This window comes from Cyprinodon variegatus, unplaced genomic scaffold, assembly GCF_000732505.1.
Source record: "Cyprinodon variegatus isolate N-32 unplaced genomic scaffold, C_variegatus-1.0 Scaffold1209, whole genome shotgun sequence".
Classification (NCBI taxonomy): Eukaryota; Metazoa; Chordata; class Actinopteri; order Cyprinodontiformes; family Cyprinodontidae; genus Cyprinodon; species Cyprinodon variegatus.
In genome coordinates this window covers 191,121-215,830 of record NW_015151662.1, presented here as the reverse complement: position 1 = coordinate 215,830, position 24,710 = coordinate 191,121, and the positions used below count along the sequence as shown (strand labels likewise).

The window sequence follows — 24,710 nt, the reverse complement described above, 5'->3', positions numbered from 1 at the left end:
TGGTTTGGTGAAAAATTTGTGCGTTTAGGCCAGGGTTCGTCTTCGTGTGGACGGGGCCTCATTCCTGTTTCCTCAGTCCTGGACCTCCTTCCTGATCTCAATAAACATTTCTAACCTTTTCTTGACTCTTGGGTGTGCATGCATATACTAATTCAAGTAATGGAATCAGATTGGATGTGAAAAATTTTGGATTGTTAGTCCATAACAATAAAATAAAGTGGATTTTGGAAAAAAATAAAATGGCGTATCCCTTCCTTTCACAGCCAAGTTATTCACTATTTGGTGCTGGTCTATTAAAATCACAATAAAATATAAAGATTATGGTTACAAGCCAATGAAAAGGAGGTTTCTGAATATTTTTTTATATATATGTATATATATATATATATATATATATATATCTGACAGATTAATGTTGGTGCTTTTATCTCTCTCATTTAAATGAACTAAAAAGAAAAAAATGAAAAGTGTTTCATGTTTTGTGTCTTAATGTATTTAGTCTCCCTGATCACTTTGAACCACTACAGATAAATTATATTTTACCATTTCTGAGAAGTATCGGCCCTCCTCACAGCGTGGGTAGCAGACTTTGTCCCTCAGAGTGCTCCCCGAGTCGCATGTCAGGCAGCCTTGAGGCGAAGCATCTGAAATCACATGTAATCACACTATTCTTACACAAATGGGAAAATGTATCCTCAAACATTGACACATCAGAAAGACAGGTGGTTGATCCTGTAGATGGAAAATACAGCTTATCATTGACTTAATCAGGAATAATATATATAACACATCAAGCCTGTACCTGTGCAAGTCTGACAACTGGTATGGCACTGTTTGCAGATGTCATCAACCTGATAGAAGCGGTGGGGGCAGCGTTCGACACACAGCTTGGTGCCTTGTAGCTCCAACAGAGGAGGGAGACAAGCCCTGCAGGATTCAGGGCCTGGTCCTGAACACAGCTCGCAGGACGGGTCACATTTTTGGCAGTGAGAGCCCTGTTTGTAATACCTAAAGAAATACATAGATGACAATTTAGTACAAAAAACATATACATACATATTTATATATCCATCCATCCATCCATCCATCCATCTTCTCCTGCCTATTCAATCAGGGTCATGGTGCGGTTGGTGCCTTTCTCCGGCAGTCTATGAGCGAGAAGCGGGGTATACTCTAGATTGGTCACCAGTCTGTTGCAGGGCAATACAGAGATGAACAAAGCCATACAATCATTCACGCACACATTCACACCTAATGGCAATTGAGAGCTGCCAATCAACCCAACAATAATGTTTTTAGACTGTGGAAGGAAGACCCGGCGAGAAACCACACATGCACAGGGAGAACATGCAAACTCCATGCAGAAAGACCCTGAACTGACCCCAGCATGTGTCTGATTTGAAAAAAAGCTGATGACATGTGCTGCCTTTCAACCTAATCACAACTTTGGATGAAATTTTGATTTCAGAAGTGAGGGGACACAAGTATTTTTTAATATAACTAACTTCAGCGTGTTTGACCATCCAATTACAGACCCGATTCAAAAAATTTATGTAAAGTGAGGTTCTGAGGAGTGACAACGGTGACAGACAATCACACAAGAAAAGATGGAGGGCCATTCATGAGCTTGTAGGCGGTCTAAACTCAGGGAAGCGGGTTTCAGCTTGAGCTGCAGTTTTCAACTTGGTCCTAGTGCTCGATGAATGTCTTTGTACTGTAACATTGTTTTTGGACAGTAAAACGTGCAGGAGACCAAAACAGACTTTTGAAAAAGTGCAGGGGACATGTTCCCCCCTGTCCCTTTTAAAAATGACATCAATGATCATAACCCTTCAGTGCGAACTAAATTTAATCAGATCAAGCTTCATTTTCTTACCCCGGGGGACAGTGGAGGACGCAGAGCTGTAAGAGCCTCAGGTATCCAACAGAGCATGTCAGGCAGTCTCGAGGTGAAGCCCCAGTGCAAGTGGAGCAGACATGGTCACAGGGCAAACAGAGTCCCAGCTCCTGTCCATCAGCTTCCTGCCTTGTGGAGTATGTACCAGCAGGACATTCATCCACACAGCTACTGTCTAGAAAATAAAATAAAAATATATATATATATATTTCATTATGGTTCTCAGGATTCTTCTGCATCTCTTCTTCTTATTGTGTATCAAAAAAACCCAAAACAATTCTGTATGAGTTGTCTATCTTAACAGCCCTCTAAGGTGTGGTAGAAAATCTTTTTTTGTATAAAACAAAAAACGGAAAACCATAAAAAAATGATTAAAACTGCACAGTAGATGCTAATACTACGACTACATTGGAACGGAACTTTCAATGAGCTGCAAACATAGAGCTATATATAACAGCGGCTGGCTAGCTCAAGTGGTAAGTCCCCTGTCCTGCCTTAGGAAAGATGCTTTACGCTAATGTCTGCTTTCAGGAGTGGAGGCCTAGTGGTTAGGGCGTTGCGCTTGGAATCCTGAGGATCTGTTTTCAAGGCCCACTAACACAGACTTCCACTCTGGGTCTCTGAGCAAAGACCCTTAACCCCACACTTCTCCCCGGGCGCCGCACAATGTCAGCCCATTGCTCCCCAATGGGATGGGTTAAATGCAGAAGCGCTCTCTACCTGTGACAGTGTAATGACAATAAAATGCTGGAAAACAAAATATCATTATTAAGCCAATAAGAAAAGTGGGAGGTATGTGAAACCAAACAGAGCCTTGCAGCTTCTATAGAACTTGAAAAGGTAAATAAGCACATCCTTTAAAATAACATGGTTATCAAGCATGCACTTCAATGTTTTTAATTGGTAAGAAACTTGAACCTTATCTATACAGCAAAAAGCTGTATAAATAGGGTTTGGTTGGTTTGAGGTAAACCGAAGTCTGGATTGTCTGGCTCATTTGTAACGCAACAAAAAATCTAATATTTCTTTCATTCCTAGTTACAGTAAAGGGCTTGGATAAAGACTAAATAATGCTAGACTAGATGTAGACTTAGTTCATTAATCTCTCATTAAAAAGATGTATCCTAAGTCCTAATTTTCTACAAAGATTGTAGTAAAGATTACAAAAGATGCACCTGATCAAGTTAGACTTCCAGTGAAACTTAAATACAGGACATCCTGGTTGGAAGGCAGAAGTGTTAGAGATAAAGCTCACCATCTGCTTTAAGAAAACATTGGCTCATTGTTTATTATATCAACAACATAAAGTGTGAGAAAGATAAACCCAACAGGAACAAGGAGTCTTTAACAGAATGGTTGGCACAGAATAAAGTTACTTGATCTAGGAGCCCAAGGGCTTTTTAGGCTTTTTAAAAACCTTGTAAAAGAGAAACCATACATGTATATAGAACATGGAAATTCAATGCAAAAGGAATTGATAATTAAGCCTTCTTTGTGGAAAGCAAGAGAATTGTGGAGGTCCACAATTCTCTTTGTTGCTTTGAAATTCATCCACATTTGTGTCTTCATTTGAGCTGTGAGTTACCTTATCAGAGGCAAAAACAAACCCAACTCATCAGTATCTGGTCTTTTGCAACATTTAGAGGAACTCTAATCTCAACGTATGTATGAGTAACAGAGTGCAGTTTGATTCAATGTCACACAGTGAGAGAAAATGTTTATTTGTATCCTTTCTGCACCGTATAGGATGGAAATATTCGGTTTCAGTTGAAAGAGTTTAAATCAGTTTCATTTTCTTTGAAGACTGTGAAGGATTACATCTATGATTATTTGCCAATATATCCTAAAAAAAGATTAACTTTTCTTCTGGAAGCTTGACTATTGTTTTTTATTTTACCCCTTGTGTTCATATTTTAAAGATGGAAGCAGCAGAAACCAAGTAAGGAGCCACCTCTAATGTATCCATCATAAAATTGATCATCTGAAGTAATTAGTAGTGTGTTTATTATCTATGTTGTGTAATTCTTTTAGAATCTTAAAATGGGTAGAAAACACTCACTGTGAAGGTATCTGGGGGCGGCACAGGTCAGACACTCATCGTTGCCAGGGCCCTGACAGGAATAACAGTGCTGGTGGCAACCTATGCAGGTGAACTGATCATCGTGCAGGTAAGTTCTCGTTGGGCAGGTCCCGTCGCCTGTGACGCCACACAGTAAAGTGTTGGGATCCAGTACTAGTCCCCTCTCGCACTGGGTGCACTGGTTTGGGTCTGGGCCACTGCAGCTCATGCACGTCTGGTGGCATTCTGCAGAGTCAAAGAGGTCAGACAACAGTTTTTCCTTTGCTTTTGTTTTTTTGTTGCTTTTTCCTTCTCCATAACTGCACAGGTATTAGGAAAGAAACTCCTATCTTACACACAGGAATAGTTAGTCCAGTGGTACAAACCTTGGGATTCTAAATCTCCTTTAGTAAAGGTTAAAGTTCTTGTTGTGCAACATGCAAATAGAGAAATATATTCTGTATGAATCGGTTTATTTGCTTTGGGTTAGGAAGCGGCTTCATCTTTAAAGAAATGCTACCGGGTTTTGAGGACCTCCCTCATCTTTGTGTTGTCCACTGTCACTAACATGCTAAACAGCTTTTGTCCACATGCTGTGTATCTTTGTTTGTGCCTGTTAAGACAGGTCTGACAGATGCCATTTGGGGAATATTAAATGCTGCAATGTTCAGTAACCTGCTGTTGTTTGAGGTTACCATCATGTAACCAGCTACAAGCACTTAATGATAAGTATCCAGAGTTGTTACCTCTCTAGAAAACCTTTCACAAGTCTATCTTTATTTTTAATCACACGATAGTCACCTCTGTATTGTAAGCTTTTTAATAAAGGTAATTCAATTATGCAGATATTTTAAAAAAATATGATAAAAACCTAAAGCCTTTTAATTTTTTTTATTTTTATCTTGAATCTAAAAACATCAGAAACAGACGTGTTTTATCTATCTATAATATATGCTAAAGAGAAAGTAGCATGACAAAAAATACAAAACAAAAACCTTTAAAACTTAGGAAAGGTGCATCCTCTTTTTTGGGGGGAAGCAGTATGAATTTTAAGACACTAACGATTTCATTCTTTTTTCACAGAGCTGAAGTATCCACTTAATATACCCTGAATTCTGTCACCTTTAAAAATTGGATAAAGTGAGCAGTTAACTGCATCTCAAATGTTCAATATTACATTCTTACTTGGTTCTACACCAAGATGCATAAGCTCTTTGTGTGTGCTGAATGAAAAGCAAACCTTATATATTTATAGGAAAAGTTATTATTATCAAAGTTCAACAAATTAATATTCATAGCTCCTAAAATCTAATGGAGTTGCTTGATTCTGTGGTTCCTAACATCATTACATCATAGTTCTAATACTTAGTTGTTGAAACTGTGGTAATTTGTCAATATAATATAATATAATACAATACAATATATATTATATGTACTTAGTACAAATGCATTTGTTTATTCTATTTTTCGCTGTTGTATTGGGTGTCTAAAACTCATTATTCCTATTTTGGAATAAGCTGGATGATGCTCGCTTCTGAGTATCCACCAAATCCATCCTGAAACAAACACTTTTAATGTTTGCTAGGATGGACTCATTTAACATGGAGGCACTGGACGTCACAGCCGCTAATAGCGCAGGAACTTCCAATGCAAAGTACATTCACGAAAATATGCCACAGGCTTATAGATGCATCGGTGGTGAACTACTAAGGTTTCAGTCTGATCATCGAACAATGTTTTAGTCATGAAGGTTTAAATAAATGTTTTTTTTATATATATTTTTCAGTAAAAACTTACAAAAAGTCTCTTTAAGTCCCATAAAGTTGCCATGAGCTGTTTTTGATCATTGGTGCAAAAATGGTAAGCAGTGCCAACTGCTTTATAAGGACAATTTTTCTTTAACTATGTAAACGAGTTACTAAAGAAAAATAATCCGTTGTCCTTTTTTTTGTCGTGTCCCTTAATTTTAATTATGCTGTTTTTTCTTTATCATTTTCTAACTAGCAGCTGAGTTCTTTGCAGAACAGCTACAATATGTTTAACACTGCTAAGGGAAATCTATTGCATTTCTTTTTAATTAGAGGTAAAGAAAGGGGCTAATTATAGAATGCATATTAATATTCAAAATTTTAATTGTGAAAAGGATTTTACTGTTAAGAGTACTAAAAAGTAAAATTTTAATAACATTTGTGAGAATACTATAAAAAAAAAATTTAAAAAAGTGCAAGAAATAGAATTTGTATTCTCACCTTGACACTCCATAGCTGCCACCTCATAGTATGTACCCATGGGACATTCTTTGAGACATGAACCTTTATAGAGTCTGGGACTGAAGGTCGAGCAGGTCTCACAGTCATCTGCCAGCGGCCCAGAGCAGCTGCCACAAGTAGGGTGGCACTGAGCACAGAGGCCCTCTTCCATGTCCTCATAATAACCCACAGGACAGCTGGCCTTGCACACACCGTTCAGCATCAAGTAGAGGAACGTACATTCTGTAGCATTAAGATAAGGTGGAAATCAGACCTTTGTGAGATCAAGTTTTGGCAATAATTCAGAACAGATCTGATAACTCACTGAAACAGGTTCTGTCATCAGAGCAAACGTCACAGTGAGGGGGGCAACGTCTGCAGGTCCCATCGTCTGCTGGGTATGTCCGCAGTGAACAGTTTAGTCTGCATGTTCCACTCTCCAGGTAATGGCCATCAGGACAGGACAGACACTGAAATTTGTTTTCATCACAGGTCAAACAGGAGCTATCACAGGCCTCACATAATCCGTCTGGAGTCTCAAAGGAGCCCCTGGAAATGAAACAAGGAAGACATTTGACATGAAAGTAAGTGGAAACGGCAAAATTACTTATTTGATTCATTTTAAGATTCTCTCCTATTGCTCACTCTGGGCAATTTGACCAGCATCGGCCTTGGTGCAGAAAAAGTTTGTTATTGCCTTTGGGGCAGCTGATGCAATTATCACTGCTGTCCACACAATCCTCACAGTTTGGTGAGCACTCTTCACATAGCCGGGTTGCAGGGTTTGCGTAAGAGCCTGATGGACACTGCACTACACAAGAACCCTCCAGATCTAAGAAATATCCTGGGAAACACACAAACATTCAAACATATACGTGTGTAAAAATTGGAATCATGTCCCAACGTGCTGTACAACAGAACAGTCGACATTTGTACCTTGGAAACAGGAGGAACAATCCAGTGCCTGTGGGCCAAAGCAGGTCTTACAGGATGCATCACATGAGTGGCATCCACCAAATGTCCCTGGAAATTAAACACAAGTTAAATAAATAGCAAGACTTATTTTACCCTTTTCCACCAGTAGAGGGTAGCATAATATCTTAAAACTGTAGGTGTTTTCAGACCACAGTTAATGAGAGCACAAAGTGTATAGAACTTGCAAAAAATAGCCTTATAGAAAAGGCCCTAAATGCTTAAGACTAAGAAATGTACCAAATAAAAGCATATTTGCAAAGAAACCTTTGCCCTGAAAAAACTGACACCAAGTAGTGGTATCCTTGACTCTCATGTGTTTTCCTCTTATCTGAGTATATTTGCATTTTGTCAAATGTCATACATTCAGAAACATACATTACATGTAAAATTGTAAGTTTGTCTGTACTATTCCTACAGGTATTTAAAAAAGATGTAATGATAGATGAGCAAGTATTAGGCTGAATTAAATGTTAAGTTAAATCCTGTATTTTGCCTGCAAAAAACAGCCTAAATAAAAAATGTTTTTTACAAAATAATTGGAGACCAGCCTGGATTCACTGGAAATAATTGTGATGGCATAGACCCATCTGAGACCTTTTGAAAGGTCTTCCATTTGTGTGGAAGCGAAGATTTTGGGAACGACAAGAACCTTTCCCACAGTATTCGGGATAATGAAAAACAGTGGAAAGGTCTGGAGCAGACTTCCTGGAGGTGTCTAATTGGTGATGAAGGGCCTCGGCCAGACAAGTAACCAGCAGAGTCTCACAAGAACCTTTGCAGAAGAGCAATTATCACCGTAGCTTTGGACTAATCAGGCTTTTATGATGCTGGAAGAAGCCAGTCCTCATGAAAAGGCACATGATGTCCTGCTGGCAGTAAAAGGGCTCAGAAACCATAAGAGACAAAGTCATCAGAACTGATTGAAAAAAGTCCAAAGTAGCTATGCCAACAGATGAATCTAACAACATGTAAACAGCAGCAGCTCCTCTTGTTTTTTGTCACAAGATAACCACAAGCATCAAAATGTTTTAAGGTTTTTTATAGGACAAATAAACATAGAGTAGCACATAACTGTAGAGTTGATAGAAAAGGTAATAAACAAAACTCTGCTGCATTTGGAGGATAAATAGCCCTGAAAGAGTCTAATTAGTACAAAGAGTCCAACTGTGTGTAGTTTCATTTGGGTTTAAATGCACATTTGAAGGCCTCTGAGATTTGTGAAAATGAACACTAAAGCAGAATGATTGATTTTTACAACATCTCAAATTTTAATGTTTCAGCTAGAAATAAAAGAAGCAAGAACCAAAGAACATCATTATCAGAGAAGTATAATATAATATAATTTGAAAGGGTTTTAGTCTTGTTAATATTCTGCCCAGCATTAAAAATTCTCCATTTAAACGTAGTTAGTGATTCATCCTTCTTCTAGTATGATTAAAATAGCTTTTATTTGGGTAAAAATTATGTATTTATAAGTTTATTTTCTGCTGTTTAGAAACACACTAGGCTGTACAACCTGGAAGTAGTGCAAAGGTCAGATTATAAATATGCACAACCAAAGCAAAGCTCATGTGGATAACTCTGCATGACCAAAACAACAGAGCACTGTTTCCCTGTGCTGTTGACCCAGACACAGAGGGAAAGTATTCAAAGAGCCAGACACAGCCAATGTTTGTGTGTTTGGTCTCACTGCCCCTACAGGGAGAAGCCACCTTACTAAGGTAGCTACCCTTGAACAGGACACATGATCCCCCCTTTGCTCCTGGGACAGGAAACTAAACTCTAACATGCCTCTGAAGGTGGAAAGGAAATCATTTCTATCCTCAGATCAATGCCGTCTCTGCATAATTATTTTTGTGCGCAGTCTTAGGTATGATGCCAGTGTGCCAACAGTTTTTTTCACTTTGCTTTCTCTGCCTAACTTTATTATAAGGAATCACATATAAATCACCAGCACTTAAAATCATCCATCTCTAAAATGACAAACACTTGGCAATAGTCAAAATAAATAAAGACTGCACTTCCTCTTTTAATTAAACTGTAATTTATAGTGTTGGGTTCCGATCCAGCAAATAACAGATACAGATGACAAATGACTGGAAGAAGGGAAACCGAACAAATAATTAAAACATCTTGCAAAACAGTTTTAAACTGATGCAATGTTCTGACTATAACTCATACATATCTATTTTAATGGATGTGACTCATGATTCTTATTGTTGATGCTGCTATTGTGGGTTATTGTTTTGATCTCCAGGCAAGTGCAAAGCATCAGGTTAAGAAATGTTGACCCAAAGAGCAGAGAAGGTAATGTATAAAATATTATTAATGCTTTAACTTAGAGGATGGAACAGCTGTCTAACATATTCCATAAGTACGGTTTCTGACTAAAAATGGTGTTTGGACACAACTTTGGATACTGCTGATTAAATGAATACTGAACAGAGTATAAGTGTAAGTGAATAGGTTTGGTTGTTTCAGTTACTTTTGGGCCTGATTTGAATGTCATTTTCACTGCATTCTACAACCTGGAGTTAGTAGCAGTTTGTCACATACTCAATTAACTACACAACGTGCAAATGCATGGTGTGAAGAATAAGTCATGGCAGCCAGTGTGCTGTTTTATTGTGGTGGAACTTTTACAGTTACATTTATTTGTGTCACCACTGAGCTCTGTGATGTTGTGCTATATTTATTTTTGTTTATTTCTCTTAAACTGCACAAGAAAATAATGAAATTATGCTCATAAGCCCTGATCTACTAAAATCCCAAATGAGAGGCACGAAATTGAATAAAATAGGCATTAAATTGAATAAATGAAAAAATAAATTGAATGAAACTAAAGTTCAAAATACGTATTCTATGTGCAATTAAGGGGCATGTTCTGAGTGATCTGTTTAGATTGCATAAGCAGATGATAATGGGTAAAAAAAAGTGGTGCGGATCACTTATTTAAATGAGGATTTCTTATTGTACTTTTGTGTATTTACATACCTTTAGTAGATAAGGCCCCATACCTTAGTTATACATTAGAGAACAAATAGATAACTAAGAATAGCTATGCAAACATTTAAATAGGGAAAGAAATGTCTACAAAACAACATTCCAAACTTTGAAAATCTTACAGAGCACTGTTCTATCGACCATCTGACAAAAAAGGGAGCAGCACAGCTAGAGTCTAAATTGACATGGCTGTTAATTTCGTTTAATAACAAGCTATGAGGCTGATAGTACCTCTGAAGGAGCTGCTGAGATTCAGTGCACAGGACAATCTTTTGTTTGAAATGTTACAAATGTAGACTTGATGAAAGTGTGGCAAAAAATGTGCCTTTTTTTGAAAGATTTTTTTTTTTAAATACTCTTTTTGCAAAAAATGAGATAAATAAGATGAAAATTCTGCTTTTTTTCTTTTTTCTTTTACACAATAAACTATGTGGACAGACTAACTTTAGAGATAATGATTCTCCACAGTGGAAGATAGTGATCACAGCATCATGTTATAGAAATACTTTTCTTTAGCAGAAACAAAGAAAATATGAAGAGTTGGTGGCTACATTTAATTGACCTAGATTGTGGGTATCCAGGAAGAGAACTTGTTAGGACCACTTGAAACTGGGGCAGAGGTTCACCTTCCAGGAAGCCAGCTTCTTCCTAGACGTTCTGTATCAGTCAAATAGGTTACTTCTCTGACCTCATGCTGATGAAGATTCTCAGTCATCCAGGTCATAGTCATTCCATAAAAGTTCAAAAAAATCCACTGGACTTGGTTTCCAAGATTTGAAGACGTTTCGCCACCTCTCCAGGAAGCTTTCTCAATTCAAATGTGAGTTTGAATTGAGAAAGCATGTTTCCAACATGCATGTTTCCAAGCAGTACAAGGCTTTGTCTATATAAGACTCAAACTCACTGCGGATCCAGACATTTGAATTGAGAAAGCTTCCTGGAGAGGTGGCGAAATGTCTTCAAATCTTGATGAATCAAGAAGAACATTTTTAATCTGAAAGACAACAGGTCTAATCAACTAGATCCCAGATTCACTGTAGAACAGACAGCTACAGGAGATTATGACTGTAGATATCAATTAACAGCTACAAAGACTCATTATAAAAAAAAAACAAATTGAGTTAAAACAACATTTAATTTCCCTTTTCATTAAATTAATTAAAATAATTGAATCTGAACTGAATTGCTCAGATTAATTTTCCAGAAAATGTGTGAATACTTGGCACAGAGAGCCAATGGTTTGAGAAGCACATGCTACATTAATCAAATACAGCGCTCACCATCAATACATGGTAATGATTTTGTACTCAGGGATTGAAAACAGGGTCCTTGGTTTCTCTGATGCTCTGTTTGATCTCTCCCTTGTCTGACTTCACTCAATTCTTGGACAGGTTTCTGGTCTGGATAAGATTACCTCAGCATGCCAGACATACATTCAACAATCAGATTAAACCAATTTATGTGAGCTTTGTTTCATATATTGTTAAGAGTAACACGAAATCTCGCACATTCCTTTCGACAAATCTTTTCCACTTTCCTCATACCAACTTTTACCATTATTATCTTGCCATAAAAAAAGCTAGCAAACTGTGCAGTGATTTTGAATTGCAGGCTTAAATGCTTGATAAATGTGTCGGGTTAAGCATTATGAAATGTACCAAAATTATAACTTTTTATATAATCATCCTCAACATTTTTTTAGTATGAGTTGAAATTCTGTGATCATTTTGTTTTATGGAAGACAAAAAGTGAAACAACACACTTAAGGGCAGATTATTTTGGTATTTAGAACATAGAATGAGGCTAAACATTACAGGCATAATAAAACAGTCCCGGTTGGACATTAAAACAACTTGATTTAAAATGGTTAAAGACAAAGAAACATTTTAACCCCTTAATAGTCAGCCAGGGCTAAAACCTGTTGGCTCCTTAAACCTCTAAGTTCTCACTAGAGGTTAATGAACAGCGAAAAAGGTTTTAACATTTTCAAAAAGAAAAAAGTACAATAAAAGTTGGTCTACATAATGTACACACAAAGTCAGAAATACCCTGTTCTTGCTTTATGTAAGGATGCTCCACAGTTTTCCATTTCCACTCTAAAGAAAATCTCACATTGGGTTTTAAACAGAAATAAAATATTTTATGAAAAAGATTGCCCTGGTCACAAATTAATCAGAATACCTAGGATTGGTGTTATAAACAAAATTCTATACTAAAGTCCTGAGCATGAATAAACCTACCGGTAGGACATACTGTATAAAAGCAAGGTCACAACTGGAACCAATAAACTAATGACCTGGTAGTTTGTCTTTGTTTCACACAGTTTTAATTAGCAGGACTGATGGTCCAGATTTATTTTTAACAACAATGAGCAGAATGTGATGATGAAGCACCTTGATTGCTGCATCCTTAATTCTACTAATCAACCCTCATCATCAAATAGATTTAAGATTAATCTTTTCACCAAATGCAGTCGCCTTACTGGTAATGAGTGTGAAAAACAAAAAGAGTGGATTTTACATCACTTCATCTTGGTGAGTCAAAACTATTTAACATTTATTTGGTTTTACCGTTGCCCTTTTCTTTCTAAAAAGAAACAAACTGTAAAATCCATTTAGTAATTGATGCAATATATTTCTACTCACCCAAGCACACGATTTGAAAGTTCAACCTTTTCATTTGCTTCAAACATTCAAGCTAGATTTCTCCTTTAACGTTAATCATGAGACAAAATTAAATGAGACTTTCACTCACCATCAAAATACTGGCCAAGCGGGCAGTTAACCTGGGGGCACTGTCCATGCAGAGGAAGATTACCGCTCAGACAGAGGTCACATTCTGTGGAATGAGGCCCATGACACTTCTGGCACACGCTGTGGCAAGGCTGACAGCGCCGCCCACTGGAATCACTGAAGGTCTGCGGTGGACACTGCTTTATACACTCCCATCCTGTTGCAGCAGAGACGAAGTGACTTCATTGCTGTGATACAGTTCTCAAAAACTGAACACAGACCTTAGTAAAGATACAACGCACTTTACACCTCACTGTTTAAATATAAATAATATCAGCTTACTGAGGGGTGAGCATGCATTTTGATTTTTGGTTATTCCAATTATTTGTTCTTAAAATCATGTTTTAATGTGAATACGGTAAGTAAGTAAAAAAATTAGTTTTAAATGTATTATCTCATATATCTCTTATATTTAACACTATCCAAATCGACCTGGGATTTGTTTAAAACAACGGCAATGACAATTTAATGACAGCAGCTGTCATCAATTTCATCAACTATCATTTGTAAAACTGTCAGTGAGTCTTTCAGGAGATAATTTCTGGCTCAGTTTTCTTGGTGACATTGTTTTAAGTCAGTAATGTTGGGGGGTTTGTAGGGGGTGCCTGTTTATGCTCACATTACAGTATCTCATTTATATTTAGGTTGGACTCCTTTTTGGCTAATCCAAAGCTATTTCTACGTTGTGCTGAACCTTTCACAGATTGCTAAGTTGGTTTGCTTTGGGTATTTTTTTTACTCCATCATGAGACCAAAGATGGTTTATGCTTCAGGTCACATAAATGTATCCTCTGACAGGGAGCGGGATTCATGGTAACATACATTATGGGACATCCTTCTTTTTCTGTGCCAGCTGAGAAACCCCAGACCATCACACTACCATTAACGTGTTTGACTGTAGGGATGACTACCTTCTTCTTAAACACTGTGTTAGGTTTATGCCATATTTAACAGGGACACTTTGCCACCATAAAGTTTCAGTGTTTTCTTGTTGGTTCACAGAACATTTTTCACAAAATCTAGGGCTGGGGAAAAAAATTTTGGATAGATTCCTTTATATTTTTGCAAAATTGATGTGTAGGTAATGAGATCGATTAGTTTTATAGTGACGCACGTGACGCTCACATTCAAATGAGCAGACGTGTGCAAATGCCGACCCAAGTAACGCACCGCTCAGCACTCGTCCCAACTGAAGTCTGATGTCTGGAACCATTTTTGATTTAAAACAGCTGAAAATAATGTGCCGGATATGTGACATTAAGGTGACTTCCCACCACATTGATAATGATTGGCACCTCGCATCTCGTGCTACAGACCACCAAGATTACTTCAAGCCAGACAGCTGCAAATATAGCCAATAGGTTGACTGAAGACATTGACAAATGGAAACAGAAAACACCCCGTAGTTGTTAAAGACAGCGCTACAAATAGGGTTTGTGCAGTAAAGATAATGCAGCTCATTAGCACTTTGAGATTTGAAATCAAATGTAAAGTGCATTATAAATAAAATTCATTATTATTATTTTTATTATCATGCAAGTCTGCTGTGTCATGTCTGCTTGCTTGTGTGAGGCTTCACTTTTTCACTTTTCACAAACAAGTTGCCACTTTTGAGACAGTTTTGTTCACATCTCAAGTTTAAACTGATTTACATTAAGTTTGCACTTTGTGTTCAATATGACTGTAAAAAATAAATTACATGAGTATTTTGAAACACAGTTGAACCACTTTCATTATTGTAAAAACACATCGAATTGAAATTAATCGATTAAGAACTGTATGAATCAAAATCGAATCAATTCGCGACTTTGGCCAAAATACCCAGCTCTAATCAAATCTCCAAGATGTTTTCAGTACATTTCAGACAGGCCTTTTGACTGCTGTTGGTCCACAGTGGTTTTCACTCTGAAACTCTAATAATGTCAGTTTTTAACAGTTCCTTTCATGTTAAACATGAAAGTGCTGGGATATGATTGGCCTGCAGAGCTTCAGCATGCCTTATTTATGTAGTTATAAAGTTATTTTGGTGGGTAGGCCACCTCTGGGAAGTCTGACCACTCTTTACTCGTCTCCATTTGTAGATGATGGCTCTAATCGGGATAAGCCGGAGCTTCAAAGCCTTAGAGGTTGCATCACCATAAAATGTAGATTACTTTGTTTTTTGTCTTTTCTCTGACATATTCGATATGGTGTAATGGTTATGAAGATATTTTAGCCAACTTCATGTTGGCAGACAGGATTTTATTGAAGAGATTTCTTGATTCTGTAAATTAGGCAGTGATTAGGACTGGGTGTGGCTGGTGAAAATGACCTGTTTTCTAAAAGATGCTAATATATACCGGTATTAACAATTTAAGAAGGAAGTAAATTAGATTTTCAAATAGGGTCAGACTGGATTAGATAATAAAATAGTTATGAAAGAATTAATATATGAGTTTATTGTTCTTTCATTACATTATTTAATGATCTAAAACATTTAGCTGAGATTTAAAAGAATAATAGAAGAAATCTGTTAAGGTGCAACTGTGGTTTTCCTAAAGGAAGAACCACCATTGTAGTTTCTTATTTCCTTTTCCGAGATCACCTCTTCTCCAAATTCCACCCCTCATAATGCCTATCTTAAGACTGAACATTCTTGTAAGAGATAACAATTCATAGGGACTCTTATTTAATCACAAAGTGGGTACATGTAAGCTTGATTTGAACAAAGAGACCGAACAGTGGCTCATCCTTATTAATAAAATACCCTTTTTTAGCTGATAGCTTATTGCCTATACAGAACAAGACAATGCTAATTTATTCTTTGCATAAACCATACATTTGCATATCTTTTCTACCAGATTTGCTGACACTCACCTGATTTGCAAACCAAATGAAGACTCAAGGGGGCCATTATTTGTTTATAACCAGGATAAATGCTCGCAGACACACACTAAACAGGCACTTCTAGTACAATATAGGAACTGTCATGATCTGTCACTTTCACTTCACTTTAATTTTGTCATTAAGTAGCGAAGAAAATATAAACTCAGAATAGGAGGTTTTTACACTTGTACCGTTAAGGAAGTAACCCGGCTGGCAGGCGAGGCAGCGGGTGTTGGTGCTGCAGTCCTCACATGGTGCTGGACATGGCAGACAGACTCCACCAACATGGTCCTCAAAGGTGCCCTGAGGGCAGTGTCTGCGGCACTTCTGTCTGAAACTGTAAAGAACCATTCATGGAAATACCACCAAATACCATTCATGATATTAATTTAATTAAATTTAATTAAAAATCTATAATAATCAGAAAGTTAATTGTCTCTACGAGCATGTGTAATTGGTTAATGGCTGTTTGACTTTTAGCTGCCATGCTTTTTAAACAAGATGAAGTTTCTCCTTTTTTTGTCCCACCCCTGAATGAGCAGAACAAAAACATGCTACAGAAAAATCAAACAGCTGCTGTTTTCAAAGCACCGAAGGTGACTGCTGCTGCAAGCAGCTTCACTGCACTTGAAATTGAGATGAGATGAATTGGGAGACCAGGGATCTCAACATCCCCTGTGTCAGTGCACAACACACCTGCAGCTGCATTGTTGCTCCTTTAAAAGGTTTATTCAGCGAAACAATAGCATGATGGCTAACATACTGTAGAGGAGAAATTCACGTAGGGATGTTCTGTTCTCTTAAAAGTTGAATCATTTCTTTATTCCTTTGCAATATTGAGATTAAGCATATCACAAGAAAAATTATTCACTTCGAAGAGATTTGCATATAGTTCAAAACTTTTAATTACTAGGAATGCATACAAATGTTTGCACACTTTAGAGGTTAAAACTTAATATCATTCCTATTTATTAAATTAATTTGAATGGACTATCAAGAACATGAAGGACCAGGTGCTTTCTTCAGCTTTATGAAGAGTAAGACCACATCCTGTTCTCCCACCTGTCACTACACAGTTGCAGCCAGCTGGCTAAATGAAAGATTGTTACACTTTTGTCATGATCACAAAGAAAGACAAATTGCACAGCCTGGAAATAATATTGAGCACAAAAAGCTCTGGTGGTTGTGTTGTGGATGCTAGATAAAGGAGAACTACCCATCACTTTTCTGAAGAAGAAGCCTTCTGCAGGATAGATATGTGAGCAGATGATGATGGCTTAGAGGTAATAAAATAAAAGTTAGGTTTCTAAGAAAAATCAAATCCTACAGTTCTTGTTTTATGTCCTTATAACTAATCTAATTTTAGACGCATTGTTTAATAGTTTGTCTCAGAATTATTGTTGATTTCTTATTCTAAGTAAGCAGCTCAAGCCTACCAATTACCCTCTAGCTTTCCTAATAATGTCCCTCTTGCTGCATGTTGTGACACCTCCCTCTATTGCAGAATATGACCACTGACAGTGCAAGCTGCACTTCCAACTGTGTTGCCGTGGATTTGGTGATAGGATGTGGTCGCTGTTTGAGGACAAACAGCTGGAGACGCCACACCACATCCATCAGCTCACTCACAATAGCTAGAGATGGAGACCCGGATATGTCTGAAGCCGGGAGACGATGCTCTGCTTGAGAATCTGTGGGATATTTAAGAAGCCCTCTCTGCAAATATTAGACCATGCATTCCAGGAGTGCATATTTGCAATCCATCGAAACTTTCAGATAGGTCTTTTACCACATTATTTTGCAAGAAACTAGTGAAACTCCCTGTAATTTATGTATAAAGTCCTACAAATGAGCGGGTTTAAACTATATTCCAAATGCAGCTCAGCAATTTTCTAGTTTAGCTGCACTTCTTTAGCACCATGGGGAGAAAGATAAATGTCAACAAATACCAAACATCCATCATGCTGAGATTTTTTTTTCCAACAGTAAGCCTTTTATTCAAGAGTGACAAAGGCCCAAGGGATTCATAGTTACACCAAAACTGTATATATTTTAAACCTTTAACATTTTTCCTTTTTAGCTGAAGGCTGAGACTGAAATACCACAAACTCTTAAAACACTGGGAACTGTCACAATCTATCCCAGAGCGGTGGCTCTTTCGCTCTATGATTGACTCATAGTTTATTGGGTTTCTTTTATTGGTTTGTGTAACCCATGGTAGATGCAATAAGAACCGTGGCTACAGGAATTACTAAGATGGCCTGTCATTTCATATTTTTAAAACCATTACTCTGACTCACCTATATGCACTGAGGAAGACTGAGTATTTCTGTGAACCTCTACAAGGAGGTAAGTGAATAGTTTTGCTTAAAACTGAAAATCTGAAGTTTGTTAGCTATGCATTCATTTCTCAGTGTTCGTTCCCTGCATGACATGCTCTGTCAGGTCTCTTCTAAGCTCAAACTGAGTTTCAGGTAACAGATTGTGTCTAAAAAAGGAGGGTAACCTGACTCACACCATACCAGGAGGCCTAAACTCAGGGGAGGAGTATACAATTGGTGTTCTGTTCTAGCTTTTAAACTACTTTTTCTCACTGGTTCTAAGAGATAAGCTGCTGTAAACAGGAATCCTGGCAAAAGGTTCTTGCAATACCAAAAAGGAAACCAAGCTGAAATGGTTGGGAAATGTTCCTGAATAAATAATTATATGGACAGATATATTTTTTTCAGTAGATAAATCAAAATAAACTGTAACGTGTGTGAAATTTGCGCATTGTAGGCATACATGAGTTTTTTTCTGGTTACAACAGTTTTCTTTCAGCTGCCCAAAAATACAGACACATTAGAACAATTGCTGAAAGGTTAAATTTTGCACATGTGAGATTGCTTTCCTGTGTATGTTGCCCTAAGAGAGACTGGCTACCTGTCTAAAGTGTAGCCCGCCTCTCACCCAGCAACCAGCTACCTGTGATCATGTAAGGTAGATGGACAGATATAGACCACCTACCATTCAGAATAACTACATAAAACAAATGTATAGATTAAAAATTATGTTTCACTTAAGTTAATGAAACTTTTTATAATACAAAAACAGTTTGATAAAATATCTGCTACGAATAAATCAATATATCTTCTAATAACCGCTTATCCTTCTAGATGTGTGGGGGCAGCTTAATTCCAGTGGTCACTGGTGGGTGAATGCCCGTCAGATTACTTGTTCACCACAGGATGAACAGTTATTGATGCGCAATTTCACTCACTACGAAGAGAAACTCAGAGAGACCAATAAACTAACTGTGCATATTTCCCAGCTGCTAAATGAAGAGTACCCAGAAAGCATCCATGCATGTGAAAAACATGAAACCACGCAGAAAAACCAAAGACCAGGATTTAAATTACAGACATTCTTGCTGCAAAGCAACAGTGTAACAAGGAGAAAATGCATTAGTAGGAAATCCTAAGCTTCTCACAACAAAAAAGGCACAGTGCAGGGCAAGAGTAAACATCCCTCCTCTACTTTTTTTTCTTCTTTTAAATGTTTCCATTACAACCACAAACATGGTGGATTTTATTGAGATTTTGTCTAATGGGTGTTTTTTTAAACCAATGAGAACGTTTTTTGTATTTGCTGTGTCAAAATAAATTTGATCAAAAAGAAAATATTTTAAAATATAATTGAAATTTGAAAATTAAAGGGTGATATTTCTTTCATTGTTTATAAGCTAATAGTATGTAAGACAATGGAAACCTTACCTAGTAGGAAAAACACTTTAATGTAAAAAAAAAAAATGGGCCAATAGTGCAATTCCATATTCATGAAGACCAAAGAGGAACTGATTAAATCTCAGTTTTTTTGTGTCTTTGTAATGAAAAAATTACAGATTTTGTATAGAATGTAATGGTTCCTGTCTGTTCCTACCTGGGAACCTGCTGTCTGCAGTCCCTTGACATCAATCCCTGCTCCTCTGCTGCTCTGGCAGTCAGGGCCGGGCAGTTACACCCACGACTACTTTACCAGGTTTAGCCGCATGTCTTTTATGACAGTTACTTCTTTCGTTTAAGATCTGTTGATCTTGCTGATATTTATGGACTATGCGCAATTAAATGCTGTACATGCTGTCGGGGCAACATTCTTGCAAAGATGAATCAGCAAACCTATTTTAAGCATATTACTGCCACCTTAAGGGTTGGAGTGAGATAGTTAGTATTTTTATACTTGTTAAATGTAACTAGGACAAAAAAATAGCACATTTTGGAAATTGCATCTATATTAGTTGTGAATATACTGAAATTTTTATTATTTATCCAGCCCCAATGATCACCATGATACAGGTCTGATCTGCAAATATTCAGAGCTCACCTGGGAGAATATTTTAACAGAATGACTAGAACCTGTGCACGAAATAAATCTGACCTCAATGGAAGTGGAAAAAACAAAGTTGTTCATAAACACAACAAGATTTTTTTTCTGTTGTTTGTATGTTAATTGTTTTTTACTACAAACAAAATTGAGGAGATCAAACAGGAGACAGAAGATTCCTTGGTCAGATTATTAGCTCAAAAACTGAATGTTTAGGTTCACTTTCATGACATTATGCAAGGTAAAAAAAAAAGAAGACGAAAAAAGCATTGAATGTAAAACATCCGAAATAAATCTTAAAATCTAGACTCGAAAAATCTGTCACTATATGTAATGCAACTGAGCTTGTGCTTTCTTGTATAGAAGAATATGAAAAAAATATTTGATGTCTAAACATACAAATCTACAAAGAATTTAGGCACTGAGGACCAACAAAAAAGTCTCTGGTTGCAAGAAAACATTCAAGGAGTGGGAGTACTTTTGCTTTTGACAACAGTTATAAAGAGCTGCAAAGATGAGTTCTTCACAAAGAAAAAAATAATTTGGCTTTATTTGCTTTGCAGCATTTTTGTTTAAAGAAAAGAAAATGAGACCCTATTGTATGACTTTTCTACCAGCAAACATGTGAGCAGTGAAAATGTGTATTCACTGAATAAAAGGAAAGAAAAAGGAAATAAATACTCACAGAAAGTAACCTTGAGTGCAGCTGCTGCACATCTCAGGGTCTTCTCAGTATAAAGGAGAAATTGAGATTAGTAATTAGAACTCAAAGGAAAAAACAAACTGCACTTTGCACCAACATCATCAGAGTCCTGATGTAAATTGATAATACTTTTTTACATTAGAGGTTAAAGAGGGGTGCTCCCATAGAAAGCCTATTTACCTGTAGAACATGTTTTGCAGCCCATTTCACAGTCAATACACTCTTCTGTATCGGGGTCCAGCATCTGCCCTGAAGCACACAGAACCATAAACAATAAACAACAATTTCTATCCAGTTAAATCCTACACATGGACTCAGCTTCGCCGTTTTACCTATGTCACAAAGCGCTGGTTGACAGACCCCGTTCTGAAGTTTGTAGCGTTCCCGGCATTTGGCACACAAATTGCCATCTGTGCAGAGTTCACAATTGGCTATGCAGGGCAGGCAGGCATAGTGACCCCTGTCAGGGTAGAATCCCCTGGGGCAGTGCGTCCGACAGCGACCTTGGTGCAGGAAACGCTCCTGTCCGTCTTCATCTGTGGAAGAAGAGGAAGACTCTGAACCTCCTGCCATGAAGCCAATTGTATTATCATTGCTTAAGAATGTGCATAAATCACTATGGTTCTCAAAATAAATGAAGGGATAAATGCAGTCCAAGGTATAAAAGAAAGATGACACAGCACAGTTACTGCAGGACTGCTCAGTACCTGTCACTAAAACAGATGGAGAGGCTCACCAAGAGAATCAGTGCCAATGATTAAGAACTAGGACATTAAGGGAATTAATCAGATGATTAATAAAAGCGGACACCAGCAGCAGGTAATGAGTGCATCTCAAATATATTGACCACAACTAACACATCGCTGCATTAAGACAAATTGGTAATGTTTCAAATGAGATAAATCTGGCTAGAAACTTTATTCTGAGGCGTATTACTGCAAATACGGGAAAAGCATTTATCCCAGTAATATGTATTTTTTATTTTGATAAGGGTATTTTAATTGTCATGTTGGAATGCAATTCACCACGGTTGGAAGTATTACTCTAAATAACAACATAGAGAAAAAAAAACTAAATAAATATGGTTATGTGTGATAGAGATGAGAGAAACTGGAAACTGAATACATGACGAAAAGATAAAAAAAAAAAACATCAACTGACATCTGTCAGTATTTGGAAAAAATGAATACCTGCTCTCAGTAAAAATCAATATTAGCGTGGCAAGTCATAACTAATGGCCAACGAAAAGGATTCCATGTTAATTTAATTCAGTTTGTTTGTTTTCATAGTGCCAAGTGCTTTACTATGGAGGACCAACTCTGCCATATTTAAAAATAAATACAGAAATAAATAAATGCTCAATAAATAAATAAGCATACAATTAATTCCCACCAAAAATACAATAAACAAATAAATGTAAGTAGAAATTTAATTATACAGTGAGACATAAATGTATGTAACTCTTTTAATTAGCTTCTTTATTTACAGTATTTGCCTTTGTAATATTTACCTTATTTAATTTTTTGTCCTTTATAATCTTCAACTTTATTTTTTAATTACTTATATTTTTAAGTATGTATTTATGGGCATGTTATAATATTTTTGTATGTTTTATTCTTCCTTTGTATTTTTTTTACCCTAGTTATTTCTTCGACGCTATTTATCGGTCATTATAGGCAATTCAGTAAACCCCAGTTCACAAACAATTCTGTTAAATTTAGGGCTGCAAGTCCTGATTATTTTGCTAAATGATTAATCTATCAATTAGTTTTTCAATTAATAATTGGATAACAAAAGTTTCCTTAAAGAAGATGTTTTTACAGAATTAAACTACGCGAAACTATATTTTTCCACTTGAGGAGTTCTGCATAGAGCATATTGGCAGACAAAAACGTTTTTTATTTGTTATGCAGAATGTGAATATATATTTTTTGAACTTTAGTATCATTAATCTCTATCAGTTAAAGCTTGTTCAGAGTATCTATACTCTGAAACTTAACAATTAAATGATTATTTCAATAATCGAATTGAGCACCATTAATTAAATTCAGTTATCATTTAAGCTGGTTAACTAATTATCACACAAGATAATTTTATGCTGGGAAAAACCAAAGAGCTCTCTATACTCTCCTTATTGTTGTGAAACATAGTGGTGGCATTGTTATAGACGGGGTCATGTTTCCAAACTTCTGGCTGCTCTAGTGAGGACTGCTGGAGGGCCTAATCCATGAAGGGAAATACCACTATTTCTCTTTGAACTAGCTATGGCCAGGTGTTTTCTGCACACTTTCAGACATAACAGTTCAACACTACCTGAAATGAACAGCAATGTTTGATTAATAAAACAAGTAATGCGCCCAACTACCTTGACCAATATGCTCCCTCTCTGCATAAAACTACTCAAAAGAAAAGTATTGAGTCCTGCTAAAATATGGAGCAAAATTATTAGGATCAATGTGGTAAATGTTAACCAAATCACTGCAGATAGTAAGTCTAAGTGATCAGATTTCACTGCACACTAAAAAAGATGGCATATTATCATGAAGTCAACAAACCAGGAGTGGAATTTTGAAATAAGGAGGTGGGTAGATACTGGCATACGGTACCGATACAGTGCTCTTTATAAGAATCTGAAGATGAAACAATGAAAAATGATTCCATAAACAGATTTACTTAACCTGAAAAGAAAATAGTGCTCCAAAAATGATCATGTCATTCTAGAAGTGTTTTATTTGTTTCTTCTTCTGTGAACAAGTCATAACTTGTTCACTGTTTATAAGCCAGAAATCATGTCACTTAAACACTGGAAATCTACTTTATTCAGTACAAGAGGATATATGTCTCTTTGATTAACAAAGCCCCCATTATGAGATGATCAAATTACTCTGAGAAAAGTAGAAAGAAACATGATCACACCTTCATTTTCTTTTCTTTTTTTTTTTCTTTTTGCCCCTGTGGCAGAAAAACCAGCCAATTCTGAGGCTTTTCTTTGAATGTTTAACAAGAGGGAAGGATAGACCATGTCATGTCTTCAATGCAAAGGGCTTGGTTTGTTAACCATTAAATAGTGCTCCTTTGAAAAAAAAAAAAAAAAAATGATTGTTAACCTTGTTGGAATTTACAGGAGGGAAAAACACCTGAAAACAAAAAAAGGGATATGTAATCATTAAAAAGTTAATATTTCTGTACATATTAATGCATCAGATAAAAGGTTATCGCGTTTATGAGATATTGGAAATGTCACACGTGACAAAGTGTCATAATCTGAGGGAAATTACAGATTGAATTCCTTCAGTTGTTCATTCGTTCAAAAAAGAAAACTATCTACTTGATTTATTTTGCCCTGATTGGGTAGTTTAGGTGAAATCAAACTCACAAACTCCACAGGTAGTGCAGTCAAACAGCTCGTGTCCGTCGCACTCGGAGCAGGTGGGATGACACAAGACGCACTGGTTTTTCAGCAGAAACTGTCCGCTCGGACAAGACGACGAAGGTTTACATCCAATAAATCCCACGTATATAAAGAGAAGGTGGAGGATTGTGGAGATAGAGCTCATGGCTGTGCTGGAGCAGGCTACTGCGTGGAAAGCAGCGTGGAAGGTGGTCTGAGAAAGACGCAATGTCCGCGCTGCAGGTGCGCCGGTGGCTGTCTGATCGATGTGTGGGTGTGTGTGTGTGTGTGTATGTGTGTGGGTGCGTGGGTGGGTGTGGGTGCTCTTGTCTAGCTCTCAGAGTGAGGACCATTTTTCCAATTTATCATCAAATTAAGGACCAGTTGTTGCAAAGTTTGGACATTTATCTGGCCCCC

The 24,710-nt window shown here is 37.0% G+C and overlaps 1 protein-coding gene across 1 annotated transcript; it reads right to left on the bottom strand.

Moving 5' to 3' along the window:
- Positions 1–512: 512 nt before the first annotated feature.
- LOC107102132 (proprotein convertase subtilisin/kexin type 5-like) lies at positions 513–24,544 on the bottom strand (the record flags this gene model as incomplete). The annotated part of the gene is made up of 14 exons (XM_015401315.1): positions 24,279–24,544; positions 21,235–21,438; positions 21,083–21,151; positions 20,885–20,924; positions 16,032–16,177; positions 12,938–13,132; positions 7,142–7,228; positions 6,851–7,049; positions 6,531–6,754; positions 6,206–6,448; positions 3,957–4,202; positions 1,877–2,072; positions 803–1,008; positions 513–644 (listed from the first exon to the last, which is right to left on the bottom strand). Coding segments are annotated over exons 1-14 (2,368 nt in total), but the record flags the coding sequence as incomplete, so codon positions are not given.
- Positions 24,545–24,710: the final 166 nt, after the last annotated feature.